General features: G+C 49.9%; 2 protein-coding genes across 6 annotated transcripts in view; one reads left to right on the forward strand and one right to left on the reverse strand.

The window, feature by feature from the left end:
• The window catches only part of matr3l1.2 (matrin 3-like 1.2), a 25,550-nt gene extending 23,269 nt beyond the window's left edge, over positions 1–2,281 (forward strand). For both annotated transcript variants that reach the window (XM_044126638.1, XM_044126639.1), the window contains exons 20-22: positions 247–352; positions 425–540; positions 2,075–2,281. In XM_044126638.1, the coding sequence (XP_043982573.1) occupies positions 247–352; positions 425–540; positions 2,075–2,137 (285 nt within the window). In that variant the 3' untranslated portion in view covers positions 2,138–2,281. The remainder of the gene's footprint in view (positions 1–246; positions 353–424; positions 541–2,074) is intronic.
• matr3l1.1 (matrin 3-like 1.1) lies at positions 2,272–12,938 on the reverse strand. 4 transcript variants are annotated; one of them, XM_044126633.1, is made up of 19 exons: positions 12,772–12,938; positions 9,881–10,744; positions 9,691–9,752; positions 9,573–9,611; positions 8,112–8,188; positions 8,008–8,039; positions 7,789–7,911; positions 7,557–7,682; positions 6,441–6,557; positions 6,222–6,346; positions 5,890–6,149; positions 5,638–5,737; positions 5,314–5,560; positions 3,759–3,825; positions 3,166–3,692; positions 2,887–2,913; positions 2,699–2,750; positions 2,455–2,576; positions 2,272–2,381 (listed from the first exon to the last, which is right to left on the reverse strand). In XM_044126633.1, exons 2-19 carry the CDS (start codon positions 10,733–10,735, stop codon positions 2,349–2,351), a joined length of 2,991 nt encoding a protein of 996 aa, XP_043982568.1. In that variant the 5' UTR covers positions 10,736–10,744; positions 12,772–12,938; the 3' UTR covers positions 2,272–2,348. The 4 variants fall into 4 exon arrangements, with proteins under 4 accessions (XP_043982568.1, XP_043982570.1, XP_043982571.1 ...); XM_044126635.1 differs by lacking the exon at positions 2,887–2,913; XM_044126636.1 differs by lacking the exon at positions 2,887–2,913 and having other exon boundaries at positions 8,008–8,036; positions 12,772–12,937.
• Positions 12,939–13,148: the final 210 nt, after the last annotated feature.

Consider the following 13,148-nt stretch of genomic DNA (forward strand, 5'->3'; position numbering starts at 1 on the left):
TCCATTAACTAATGACGTCCCCGGCCCACGGGCCGGTACCGACCCGCACAGGAAATAATTAAACATTTCTGTTTAATGTATTATCTGAGCCTGGAGGATCTTTTATTTTGAAAATCCATTAACTGGATTCTTGGCCAATATTGAGCCACAAGCAGCAAAATGTGCGAAACGGATCAAAGGTCTTTGGATCATCTGGAACCGACCAGAACCTCTGACCCGTTTCACCAGCTTCTCTTTGTTCTGCAGGAGGCGATGGAGACGTCGACCAATCAGAACGGACAGACAGAGGCCCCGCCCCCTGCTGATCCCAGCGTGGCGGCTCTCCCGCCCTACGACCCCGACACCCCCATCGGTAAGTGCCCTGAAGCTGTTGTCATGGTTACAGACATGTGGTTAGAGTGCTGTGCTGTGATTGGCTGTGCAGGTGTGGAGCATGTGAAGATGGGATACTACTGCCGCCTCTGCTTCCTGTTTTACTCCAACGAGGAAAAGGCCAAGAAGGTGCACTGCAGCAGCCAGGCGCACTACGACAAGCTGCAGGTGAGCTGGCCCCGCCCACACAGGTAGCCCGGTCCAAACCAAAGAACCCAGACCCAGTTCTATTTTATTAAAATTATGGGAGTACTTTATACCTGATGGATCATATGTAATGCATACCTAAAGATTTAGTTTTTTTAATAGCGCCACCCACTGGCACAGCTCTGAATTGTGACAGATTCATGTCACATTGGGAATATACGGTGATATCATGAATTTTCTTGCTTATTGGTACAAAGTTAACTTTTCATTTGCAGGATATCTTTCTGGTCAGGATCTTTTTCACCTTCAGTTTTACCCTAACCTTCAAAATGTTTTCTACAAACTAATCAAATGGAGCTGAGGATAAGAAGTAAAAACTGAAAAGGTTTCTAAAGCTGCACATCATCACCTTCAGTCCCAAGTGGGGTCTTCTTCCAGTTGCCGTGGTAACAGTCATAGATCTGGAGAACGCTGAGTTGCAGCAGCAGATCAGTGACCTGCAGATGGCCGTTCCCTCGCTGCCATGTTGAGTGAATCAAACCGAGCCCAGATCGGATCCTCCAGTACTTCTTCACTTTGACAAATCTAATCCGTCAGTGAAATGTAGAAACTCCAACAAGACGTGAAATCTAATTTGTGATGTTTTATCTTTGCATCATGTTCCAATATTCTAAGTCTCCTGACATTTGGCCAGTCACAATCTGTATTTCCTCCACTGTGGTATCAACATTTCTCTCTTAGATTTTTGTATAAATTTGTCTGTCCACCTACCAAGTGCAGTATTTGAGGTAAACTTTCTTTAATTCCTGCTTGGATTATGGATCCCATCAGGAGATTTGAGGTGCAGCATTCGAGGGTTTTAAAAATTTACTTTCTCCAAGAAAATGGCTTTTGCTTCCCTGGTTGGTTTTGGCCTGAATGTGGTTCCGTAGCTAAATCACTGAATCAGATTTGAATTTCTAGACCCTCTTGGTTCTTCTTGACCTCTTCAACACTAAACTGTTGGGATTTTTCCATTTTACCAAAAAGCAAATGACAATAAAATGGTGGTTAAATGAAAAATGACAAATGTAAAGTTTCATCCTGCATTTGTGTAATTTCATGTTTTTCATGCTTACATAAAAAAAAAAGAAAGATTATATTAATCTAAAATAATTGAATAAGCTAAACAGTTTTAGAAACGCTGTCCAGCCCGATAATCTGAGATGAAGAGAAACTTCCTGGTTGCATCAGCTGCCTTCATTACCCAGAATCCCTCACCAGTCACAGGACTGAACCAGGGCGCTCTGTGGGTGTCTGTGCTAAAAGTCAACATTAAACTTTAAAAATGAACTTGTCTTATTTTGAAGGGCCACTTCCTGTTTCATCAGTTCTTGGTTCCAGATGTTGGCTCTAATTACTTCTGATGTTTCAGCTCAGAATAGTTCAAGTTTTTGTCTTTTAAGTGCTAAACCCGTCGCTCCTCCAGGTTCTGGTCCCGTCCTACCAGAACCGGGTCACGATGGTTCTGTAAGGTTCTGTGCTGGTGACTGTGGTCGTTTCTCTGTTCACCCAGAAACATCTGGAGAAGGAACGGGCCAAAGCACAGAAGAAGAAGCTGAAGAAGACGGCGGCCTGAACCACCTCAAGAAGAGTCTCATGTTTTTTGTTTTTATGTTTTAGATGTTTGTCGACCCGACCCGTCAGAACGAACCGGGTCGGGACAGTCTGGATGTGGATCAGCTGTTCAGAACATTTTACACAATAAACCGGTTCCTCAGAATCAAACTTGCTTTATTTCAAACTTTAACATTTACAGCAGCAGGAAGCGAACGGTTCTGATCCGTAACTCAGCTCATCCAGGGATCTTTGCCAGTTTTCTCCTGAAACAAACAGAGGACATGTCAGCCAGCTGCAAACAGAACGGCTAATTGGGCTGCTGGTTTCCATGGCGACCTTGTACTTCCTGTAGTGGGCCGGCGTGGCGCAGTGCTGCAGCTTGGCTTCGTCTTCATCGATGAAGATCAGCTGACAGAGGTTGCAGAAGTATCCGACGACAGGACGAACAAACTCGGCTCCTGAAACACAGAACGCCGAGGGGTCAGTGAACGCACCGCGGCGTCAGGGTTCTGATGGGTCGGCCCAAACGCTTCTGATTGGACCCTAAGTAAATGAGGAATCGGTTCAGTGCAACTCTTACCAACAGGTTTCTGCGGCTCAGTGGCGCCCTCTGCTGGTGGCGCTTCAGACTCCTGGAAACAGAGGCGGTCACCGATTGGTCCAAACGTTCTAATAATCAGCAGAACTGGAATATTGATCCCTGATCTGGAAACAATTGGAGCGTCTAAACGTGTCACTTCCTGGCTGCAGATCTTTACTTTTCCTCACCAGCTGCGTTTCCTGTCCGTCGCGACGCTGACGTGAGCAAAGAGAAATAAACAAACCTCCAAACGGATCCGGTTTTACAGAACATTGACCCGGTTGGGTTTCCTCCGCTCTGATGACCCGGTCCGGACCAATCCGGATCGGGTCATCAGAGCGGCTCAGCTTGGCTTCAGAACCCGACCCAGGAACCGCAGGTCCGGTTTCGACCAGAAAGTCGATCCAGAAGGACCTGAACAGAACCCTGAGGACGGGTCAGAGACCGGACCTGCTGGGCGGTCCTACCTGTTCACGTGGTTCTGCTGGGTTCTGCTCATCTGTCTTTATTTGCTGCTTTTTCTCTTCGTCAGCCTCTGGTTCAGGCTTGCTCAGGTTCTGACCCGGTTCTGGTCCGTTCTCCGTCCTGAGCGTCTTCAGAGGAACGTCGTTGTTCTCAGGAGTTGCTTTTCGTTTTTCAGGACCGGGTTCTGGAGTGGTTCTGGCGGTGGCCTTTCTTTGATCGGGTTCCTCGTCGGAACCGGTTCTGGTACCGTCGTCTCCAGATGACTTCCTGGACCGGGTCTTGCCTTGTCGTGTCTCCAGAACCTTCTGGGATTGGGCCTGGCTCTCCAGCTCCGGACCAGTTCTGTTTGGTTCTGGCTCCAGAGTCTCAGTGGACCTCGTCTGATCTGAAGGTTCTGGTTCCTCCTGGGTTCTGGACACGGAACCAGAACCTTCGTGGTCTGGAGTCGGTCCAGTCGGCTCCGGACCGGGATCTCCAGAACCCGTCTTCCCATCCTCCTCGCAGCGACCGTCGGCAGGCGGAGCTTCATCTGCAACGGACCAGAACATCGTCAGGAACCCGAACAGAACCGGGTCGTCCTGAAGATTCTGCTTACCTTCATCGTCAGACTTCACCTCGTCCAGAGTGATGCAGCTCTCCAGATCCACCGGGAATTCTACTTCCTGTTTGGGAAGGAGGAGAACGTCAAGCTGGGTCGGAACCAGAACCAGCTAAACTGGTCGAGTTCAGCAACGATTTGGTTCCAATATAAAAACAGAAATGTTGGAATCCAGACCATAATAATCAATGTTCCAGTTATTGGTGATCGGCTGCAGTTTAAAACTGATTCACAGTATCGATCAGTTATTGATCAGTTATCAATGCCACTAGATCAGCGGTGGGCAGTCCTGGTCCTGGAGGTCCGGTCTGCAACCTGTAGATGAATCTCTACTTCAACACACCTGAGTCAAATAATCAGGTCATCAGCAGAACTTTGGAGAACCCGACTGAGATTCAGCCGTTGGACCGGAGAGACTCTAAGAGCTGCAGGACCAGGACGGCCCCCCAGAACCGTCTTCATGTGGCTCTGGAAGGTCAGGGGTCAGAGGTCATCCTCTGGTTTACAGCTGGATGAACTGAAGCTATTCTGTACATCTAGATCTACAGCTGCTCTTCAGATCCGTTCAGGTCTTTCTGCCTCAACATGACAGCCGGTCTGCCGGGTCGATGTTCCAGGATCGTCTTCAGGATGTTCAGACATTTTCTGAACCCAAATCAAGAAAAACTGAGACTGTATGTTCGGTCAGTGCCGTCCTCTCCTGGTCGGTCTCCTGTCCTCCTGCTGTCGTCCATTTGTGAAAAATCTGGGTGTGATTGTTGATCCTGTTGGATTTGATTAGCATGCTAGCGCTGCTATCAGAGCCGGTTCCTCCCAGCTGAGGATCCTGGCTAAGATAAAATCTTTTCTTCCTCTGCCTGATTTTGATCCAATCATTCATCAGGTTCAGATTATTGGAACAGAGCAAACAAAATACTGCAGCTGGTCTGCTGACCAAAACCAGGAGGCGTCAATCTGTGACTCTGGGTTTGCTAACCGTTCACTGGCTCCCTGCTGCTTTAGGGTCCAATTGAAGGTCTTATTGATAGTTTTTAAGTGTTTTTGGGTCCTTGGTACTGAAGGAGCTCCAGCAGCCCTGCAGGTTTTACCGTCTGTCCCTAAAGCCAGGATGGAAAGCAGACAGAACCTCGCTCTAGATCCATACATCTAGATTTGGATGGCTCTAGAGTCATGGATCTATGACTCCAGATCTATTATTCTTGGTCTATAAATCTATTCTAGATCTATAACTCTAGACTTCTTCCAGTTCACCCCCCCACATTGATCTGTTCTGTTCAATGATTGGACGGGTCAAAGGTCACCTGGTGATCAGTTACTCAACTGCGTTGCCATGGTAACTGATCTGTTTAACAGGAGGGATCCCTGGATAGAGTCTTAGGGAACCCCACATGTGGTTCTGGTCCAACAGAACCGGTCCGCGTATCATTGAACACTTTGACAAGGCGGTAACCATGGAAACCAGGGTCATCAATAGGAAGCCATTTAACTGTCCAAACGTTAGATCAGATGTGTGATTCTGGTCCAACAGAACCAGAACCAGCAGGTGTTTTACCTCCTCTTCCTCCTCTTCGGTCTTCTCCAGCTCTCCTCCATCTGGAAAATCATTTCCTGATCTCAGTTTTTCCCTCCACAGAACTTTCCCTGCGGTGGTCTCAGTCCGACCTGCTCCAGAACCAGAACCACCTGGAGGTGGTTCTGGTTTCTGCTCTTCCTCCTCCTCCTCCTCCTCCTCTTCTTCCTCGTCCAGGTTCTGTCCGTCCTCTCCGATGACCTCCATGCCCTCGATGTCGCTGTCAGACCTGGAGACGGCAGGACTTTGGGTCAGCAGACGCTCAGCGGTCCGGCCGAGTTCTGCTGCCGATCGGACCCGACTCACTGATCTTCATCACCCGGCTGGTCCTCCTCTTCCTCAGCCGCTGGCTGGGCTTCATCATCATCACCTTCATCCCTCTGAGGTTTAGCAGCCGATCTGGACTCTGGGCAGAGAGACCGGACCAGAACCAAAACCCATCAGAACCCGATCCAGAAGGACAGGTTCTGAACTCTATTATGGGATGTTTAGGCAGCTCTGCTGGTTGCTACGGTAACCAGGATGAAGGCCCGGTCTTTGCTGGTTCTGGTTGCTTACCTGGGTTCTGTGGTTCTTTGGGCTTCCCCTCCGTCTGGTTCTGTTTTGGCCCGGGGGAACTGGTTCCATGCCGTTCTCCGGATCTGGACCGGGTTCTGGTTCTGGTCTCTGGTCTCTTCCTGTCTCCAGAACCGCTGCGTCTCTGCCGCCCTGCCCTGGACCGGTCTCTGGACCCGGACCGGGTCCTGGCCCGTCGGGTTCTGTTGGGCTCCTTCGTCTTGGCCGGCTCGTCTTCGTACTTCTGGGCCGACGGAACCCGCCTGTGGACCAGAACCAGACGGTGGGCGAGGGCGACCCGGTACCAAAGCCGGCCGTGGGCGGGTTCTACTCACAGCAGGGTCCGGTACTCGGAGGAAAAGGCCACCTGGATGGTGGCGCCGTTGATCCGCAGGGCGCTGGCCGAGTAGTAGTCCACCAGCTTCTGGGCCTCAGCAGACAGCTTCATCTCCACGAAGGCCTGGACCAGAACCAGAACCTGTCACAACCGGGCCCTGTCACCGGTCTGGACAGAAAGGCTCTTCAGAACCTGGACCCAGCGGGCCAGAACTCACCTTGGAGGGCAGGAAGAGCGTGTAGAGCGGCTCCCCGAAGCGCTTGGCGATGCTGAGCAGATCGGACCGGCCGTCCTCGCCGCTCGGCGCCGGAGTGAAGCTCACCACCTGGGAGCTCTGAGGAGACACAGAACCATCAGAACCAGCTGGCCCAAACGGCTCAGACCTCCATGGCTCCTCCCAGTCCATCCGGAAGTTCTGGTTCCTGAACCAAGGAACTCTGACCCACCCAACCGTTAGCTGACATGCTAAAGGTCATGGGTCGCTAACTACCAGGTTTAATAAAGTTAAGTTGCTCCATCTAGCGCGCTAGAGGCAGTAGATAAGCTACAATAAGCTAAAGAGCTAAAGCTAGCTAAAACACTAATGATAGCATGTAGGCTAGCAGTAGTGTGTTTAACATTAGCCAAAGTGTTGATTTTAACTTTAAGGCTAAAATTAGCTCAAATGCTAATGTCAGCCAAAAGGTCAAATGTAGCATGTTGACTAACATGAATTTATTCAATTCTGTGTTAGCTTTAGCTATTAGGTTAGGATGATGATGGTGTGTGTGTGTCCTGGTCCTGGGGGGAAATGGAGCTGAGGATAAGAAGTAAAAACTGAAAAGGTTTCTAAAGCTGCACATCTGGAGAACCGGTCGGGTTCTCTGGAGTTCTGCTAATGACCTGATTATTTGACTCAGGTGTGACCCTAACCCAGGAGGGCCCACCGCTGATGTAGATGATCAATCACTCTTTATGCAAATGAGAGGATTGATGTCATGCAACAGCTAAAATTAGCTAAATTGATAATTGATCACTAAACACGATTGTTGACCAACATTAACTTCCTCCATTCACTCCATTAGGTTTAGCTTTAACATCAAATTTAGATGACATGCTAATTGTTGCTAATGCTAACGTTAACATTTACACAATAAGATCCCAGATCCGTTAGCATGGAAACCAAGGTGAATCTCTAAAGTTCACTGCCTCCAGCTCGGTTCTGTTTAACTCTGGGTCAGAACCCGGTCGGTGGGTCCAGGTGTGTGTTCTCAGGTGTGTGTTCTCAGGTGTGTGTTCTCAGGTGTGTGTTCTCAGGTGTGTGTTCTCAGGTGTGTGTTCTCAGGTGTTGTACCTGCAGGAAGCTGAAGGCGTTGGAGATGTTGAACTCCACTTTCACCTTCCTGGCTTCCGGATCAGAACTGCTGTAGAACTTCACCAGGTCCTTGGCCTGATCAGAGGAGCCCATCTCTACGAAGGCCTGAGGGAGCACAGCGGCCGTTAGGCCCCCACTGGGGCTGGCGGTGTGTGTGTGTGTGTGTGTGTGTGTGTGTGTGTGTGTGTGTGTGTGTGAGATGAAGACTCACCAGAGACGGAAACATGAGGATTTTTCCGACCTTTCCAAACGGCTCAATGAGTTTCCTCAGAGATGCTTCGTCCACAGCCTGAGGAGGGAATTTGGCACACACCACCTTCCCTTTATCTGACGCCTGACACACACGCACACACACACACACACACACACACACACAGTGAGGCCCATAAGTGGCGGCAGCCTCCTGATGACCTGAGCAGAACCTGCTCACCTTCTGCTGCTTCTTGGACGTCTGTGGATCTGCTGAACACACTCAACCCATTAGAACCTTCATCATGGACCAGAACCAGAGACATCTCTGCTGGGAGGACTTACCTCGGTTCTGATTGGGTCTAGGGGGTGGCGGGGCGGGATTTGCTCCATCTCTCCTTTGGTTTGATTGGTTCTCGTCCCTTTGGCAACAGAAATCATCAGGTTAGCAGGTTCTGATGCGACCTGACCCGGTACAGCTTCAAGCCCACTCTGATCACATTGTGATGCATTCAAATGATCTGACCTCTGAACCTGGGTGGTGGACCCTCTGCAAGCGTTTATCAAGTACAGAGGACTCCACAGCTCTTCACCCTCTGATGGTGAGCTGCTGGATAGTGGCGGCCGTGCGCCAGCGCCACCTGGTGGACGCTCTGACCACAACCAGCAGGGAAGCTGAGTGAAGGGTCTCGCCCCAGGACACAACAGAAGTGGACAGAGCAAGCATCAACCCCGCACCAACTGCGGGACAAACTCCTACCGTCGTCGCCACAGCAGCGGCAGTAAGTCTGGCTCGTTTCCGGTGAGAGTTGGACTCCACCAGGGCAGAATCTCTGGACCAGCCAAGGTGTTGAGGGGATCCGTTTTGGTGGCCTTAGGATCAAATCTCTGCTTTTTGCAGATGATGTGATCCTTTTGGCTTCATCAGGTCGTGATCTGCAGCTCTCACTGGAGCGGTTCGCAGCCGAGTGTGAAGCGGCTGGGATGGAGATCAGTGCCTCCAAATCCGAGGGTCTTCAGCTAGGAAAAGGTAGAGTGCCTTCTCCAGGTTGAGAAAAGGTCCTGCTCCAAGTGGAGAAGTTTAAGTATCTCTGTGTTCATGAATGAGGGAAGAAGGGAGCAGGAGATCGACAGGCGGATTGGTGCAGCGTCTGCCGTCAAGCGGGCGCTGTACCGGTCCGTTGTGGTGAAGAGAGAGCTGAGCCAAAAAGCGAAGCTCTCGATTTACCGGTCGATTTACGTTCCCACCCTCATCTATGGTCATGAGCTTTGGGTCATGACCGAAAGAACGAGATCATGGATACAAGCGGCCGAAATGGGTTTTCTCCGTAGGGTGTCTGAACTCTCCCTTAGAGAGAGAAGCTCAGTCATCCAGGAGGAACTCAGAGTAGAGCCGGTTAAATGGTGGATGGCTTGTACTCGTACAGTGCCTTATCAAGGCCAGAGTACCAAAATGATTCACAGCCTATTCAGTCATTAACATGCTGATGATGGCAAGCTACTTTATAGTAGCCACATGTGCCCTGGGAGAGTCTGACAGGCAAAGCTGCCATGCACCTTTTGGGTCCTCTAACACTTTAACCGCCTGCTGGTGCTGGTCAAAGTGTCCCAGGGATTCACCTGGAGGAGTTGGACCAGGACAGGAGAGGGAAGTCTGGGCCCCCTGACCCGACCCTGGTGGTGGATGTTCAAGGTTCTGTTCTGGTCTCCTTTCTTGGCCCTCAGAAGCCCAACTAACAGATACTGAATCCCTGGGAAGGAAAGTCAGGACTGAATCAGAAGAATGGATCTGGTAAAGTCACTGACCTTCCAGCGCTTTCCAGGCGACAGTCCCACCGGGGAAACCTGCAGAGGAGACAAAGAGACGGCTTCAGAGTGAGACCAGGTGTGTGTGAGCAGGTGAGACCAGGTGTGTGTTCCTCACCGCTGCAGCAGGTTGAGCTGCCCGTCTGCGTGTCCAGTCGTGTTGACGTGCTGAATCCAAACCTGAAGCACAAACAGGAAGTGAGGTCACCGGCCTCTCGCAGTTGCTCCGACTCTTCCCATGATCCTCCAGTGACCCCGCCGCCCCGCTCACCTGCTGTCCCGGCCTGCAGGAAGACAGGTGAACTTACCTTCTCTGACAGAACAGCGATGTCACACAGCGAGCACGAGTACGGGAACGCCGGCGGCGACGTTCCGTGGAAGTCCAGAGCTTGTTTCTTAGAGGGCATGGCGCCGGAGGCCGGGTCGCGGGCCCGGTTCAGGTTCCGGTCCGGGACGCGGCTGCTGAAGGACGGCCTGGGGTCGCGGCGGCGCGCATCAAGAGGAGGAGCCGTCCTGAAATCACCTGACCCGGAGAAACGGGAAGGACGGGTTCTGCCCACTGACCCGCTGAAAGAGGGACCGTCCTTACCGTAGACGGGGGGGCGTGGCCTGAGGTCCTGGTCTACGGCCCGCCTGGTTGACGAAGAGGACGGTGGTGGGGGGGACCTGCCCGACCCGGAGGCCTGCTGACCCGGCCAGCGGTCTGGCCGGGTCTCGGAGGAGAGCAGGTGCAGCGGGTACTGGACCGGCTGGCGCCGGAGCCGCTCCCAGTCCCTGGGGGCGGGGCTAAAGGCCTTGAATGAGGAGGAGGGGTGCGGCGGAGAGGGCGGCCTGGCAGGTAAAGGCTTGACGGTCCCCAGGTGGAACGGCTCCTCCGGCCGGGGGGGGAACCCAGGGGGCGGAGCTTTCTGGCCTTTGATCTGCTTGAGGATCTGAGGAAGAGACTCGACGGTCAGGATGTCCTCAGGAAGCTTGGCCAGCACCGACAGGTCCTCCGGCTCCAGGCCGCAGCTGCTCAGCAGGTTCAGGACGCCGTCCTGGGGGGCGGGGCCCGGCGACAAAGACTCCTGCGGGGGGCGGAAAAAGTCCCGCTCCGCTCCAGAGCCGTAGCGCCGAGGGTCGGGCCGCAGGTCCGAGTCGGACGGCTGTCGGAACGGGAACATGGCGGGCGCCTGTGGAGAGACCAGGTCAGGAGACAGAGAGAGAGAGTGAAGCTAGGGGCGAGCGAGCTGAAAGAGACAACACAGCGGGGGGGGTGAGGAGGGGGGGTCCAGACAGGCCCTCTACCTTTACCTGCAGACAAAACACTTCCTGCTCCTCCTGAAACACAGGAAGGAAAACCTGAAAGCCGACCGCAGGAAGCTCCTCCCATCAGGCCCGACACCATCACAGGTGCATTCTGGGAAGGGAGGCACAGCGGCGCCAAGATCTGATGAAGCATGAGAGGACCAACCAAGCTTCGGTCCTGGTGCTGTCCGGTTCTCCAGAGCCTGACGACCCAAAGTCACTCTTACCTCCAGAACCGCGTCAGTTCGGGTTCTGATTGTCCAGGTTCTCTGGCTCCAGTGAGTAATCATCTTGTAATCATAAAGCTGTGGGTTTGAGTCCAGCTTCCTGTCACACGTCGATGCGTCCCGGGTAAAGGCACTTTACCCCAAGCTGCCCAGAGCTGCCCACTCTGGTGTTCGGTCCGTTTACCAATCCAGAACCTCCACCTGAGACAACAAGCCTGGTGGATGCACCTGTCAGCTGGACGTGTTTTTTCAAGGACAAAGGGAAGAGCTGGAGCTAAAGCAGCTTCATCCCAGTCTTCTTCACACAGCAGCAATGCTTCCTTCTGTTCCCAGAAACAAAGATGGCTGATCCACAGATTTTATAAACATTTCAGAGCTTTAGTACTTATGTTGAAGTCCAGAAACGTCTCCTAAGATGATGTTGGTCCCGACCACACGGTGAAAGTTCTGCCGCTGAACAAGAATCATTTAGTTTTCAGCCTGAGGAGTTTTTAATAAATACCCAGAAATGAAGAAACTTTAAACTGTGTTCCCTCACTGGTCAGTTCATGTGGCACCACTGAATACTGAAAGTTTTCCATAAGGTTTCTCCTGGTTGTGAGAAATCTGGAGGTTTTTATCTTAGGACAGAAATGCATCACAAGCCAAACAGACCAAAGGCTTTCCTCTCTTTCCATCCCGTCGAAGATAAAAACAGAGGCTTCCAGTAAGAAGAAACATAAAACAATATAGACCAGAGTGTATCTGTTAATTTATGGAAAGGGAACACTAAATAAATGTTTCCTTTTCCCTGCAGGACTCTAGAGGCGCCGTGTGTCAAATGTTACTAATCCTAAAACTTCTAACGCTTTAGAAATAAAGTTAAGCATTTAAAAACATTCACATTTTTTTTATAATTGTATGTTTATAAACTTGATGTAATGTATTAACTTATCATAAATTTCAAATTCCACAAAATGTTTTATATGTTAAAATATTTTTTCAAATATGTTCACATTTTAGGTGAATGGAAACTTAAATTGGCAAAAAATATATATTTAAACTATATTTTAAAAAATCACAGTATTCAGCTGAAAAAATATTTTAAAAATAATTATTTCTACAAAATAAGCTAGAATTTAAGGAACAGGATTGAAAAATTAATTATTACTTTTTTCCTCAAAATTCTGATTGATGGATAAACTGGGAGCTTCAGCTGAGCAGAACCAGAACTCCTCAGGAAAAGCTCAGATTTCTTCCCAAATTACCCTAATCTAATTCCGTAGAAATGTCTACTTTTTAGATAAAAATGTTTCTGAAAATTAAATGAAAACTGACATTAATTCAGTAGACTATTGGTCCAAGTACAGTTCTGTAGGGGAACTCAGGGAACTTGAGCAGAACCATAAACTCTAATTTAACTAAAACTCTCATTTTTCTCTCTTCAGGTTAGCTCGAACCGAGCCATGTCCAACCGAACCGGAACCATTTAGCCTTTATGCTGTTTGTCTAAAGTTGTAATACAGACAGCTTTAAGATTATTATTTCTGTCAAATATTAGACAGAAGCGGGTTAATAAAGACACAGAACAGAACCAGTTCAGAATCGTAAGTTTAGTGTTTATCTGTGAGTTCCAGTCAGTTAGCTTCTAGCACCAGCAGTTAGCTCCATAGCTAACAGCGGACAGGAATAATCCACAAACTCACCTCAGATAAACTGGAGACACTTTCAGATGGAACACCGACCTATCTGTCAGTAAAACTCTCACTTTAATACAAAAATATCAGTTAATAACGGAAAAAGCCGAAGAACAGACGAGCCGACAAGGAGACGTTACTACAGCATCTTTTTCTCGTGATGGTTAATGGACAGTTATAAAATGCACTATGGCGCATTACCGCCACCTGCTGAAAGAAATAATCACTACAAGAAGGGCCTTGACACCAAACAAGTTTTCTCTTTCACAAGACAGATGCCTAAAGGAACTGCTGAATTATTAAGAAAAAAAAAATAAAAAACGTGAGTATTTTTAATGTTTTATGGTTATGCAAGATCCTTAGCGATCCTTAGTGTCAAAATGAAA

Source organism: Gambusia affinis, linkage group LG09 (genome assembly GCF_019740435.1).
Source record: "Gambusia affinis linkage group LG09, SWU_Gaff_1.0, whole genome shotgun sequence".
NCBI classification, from domain to species: domain Eukaryota; kingdom Metazoa; phylum Chordata; class Actinopteri; order Cyprinodontiformes; family Poeciliidae; genus Gambusia; species Gambusia affinis.

Bases quoted from the DNA above. Each gene is read 5' to 3' on its own strand.
- matr3l1.1 (XM_044126633.1), bottom strand. From the start codon at position 10,735: ATGTTCCCGTTCCGACAGCCGTCCGACTCGGACCTGCGGCCCGACCCT. The intron at 6,558-7,556 runs GTACAACACCTG...GTGTCTCCTCAG, and splicing joins ACGCCTTCAGCTTCCTGCAG to AGCTCCCAGGTGGTGAGCTT. The intron at 2,382-2,454 runs GTCGCCATGGAA...TGTTTGTTTCAG, and splicing joins CCCACTACAGGAAGTACAAG to GAGAAAACTGGCAAAGATCC.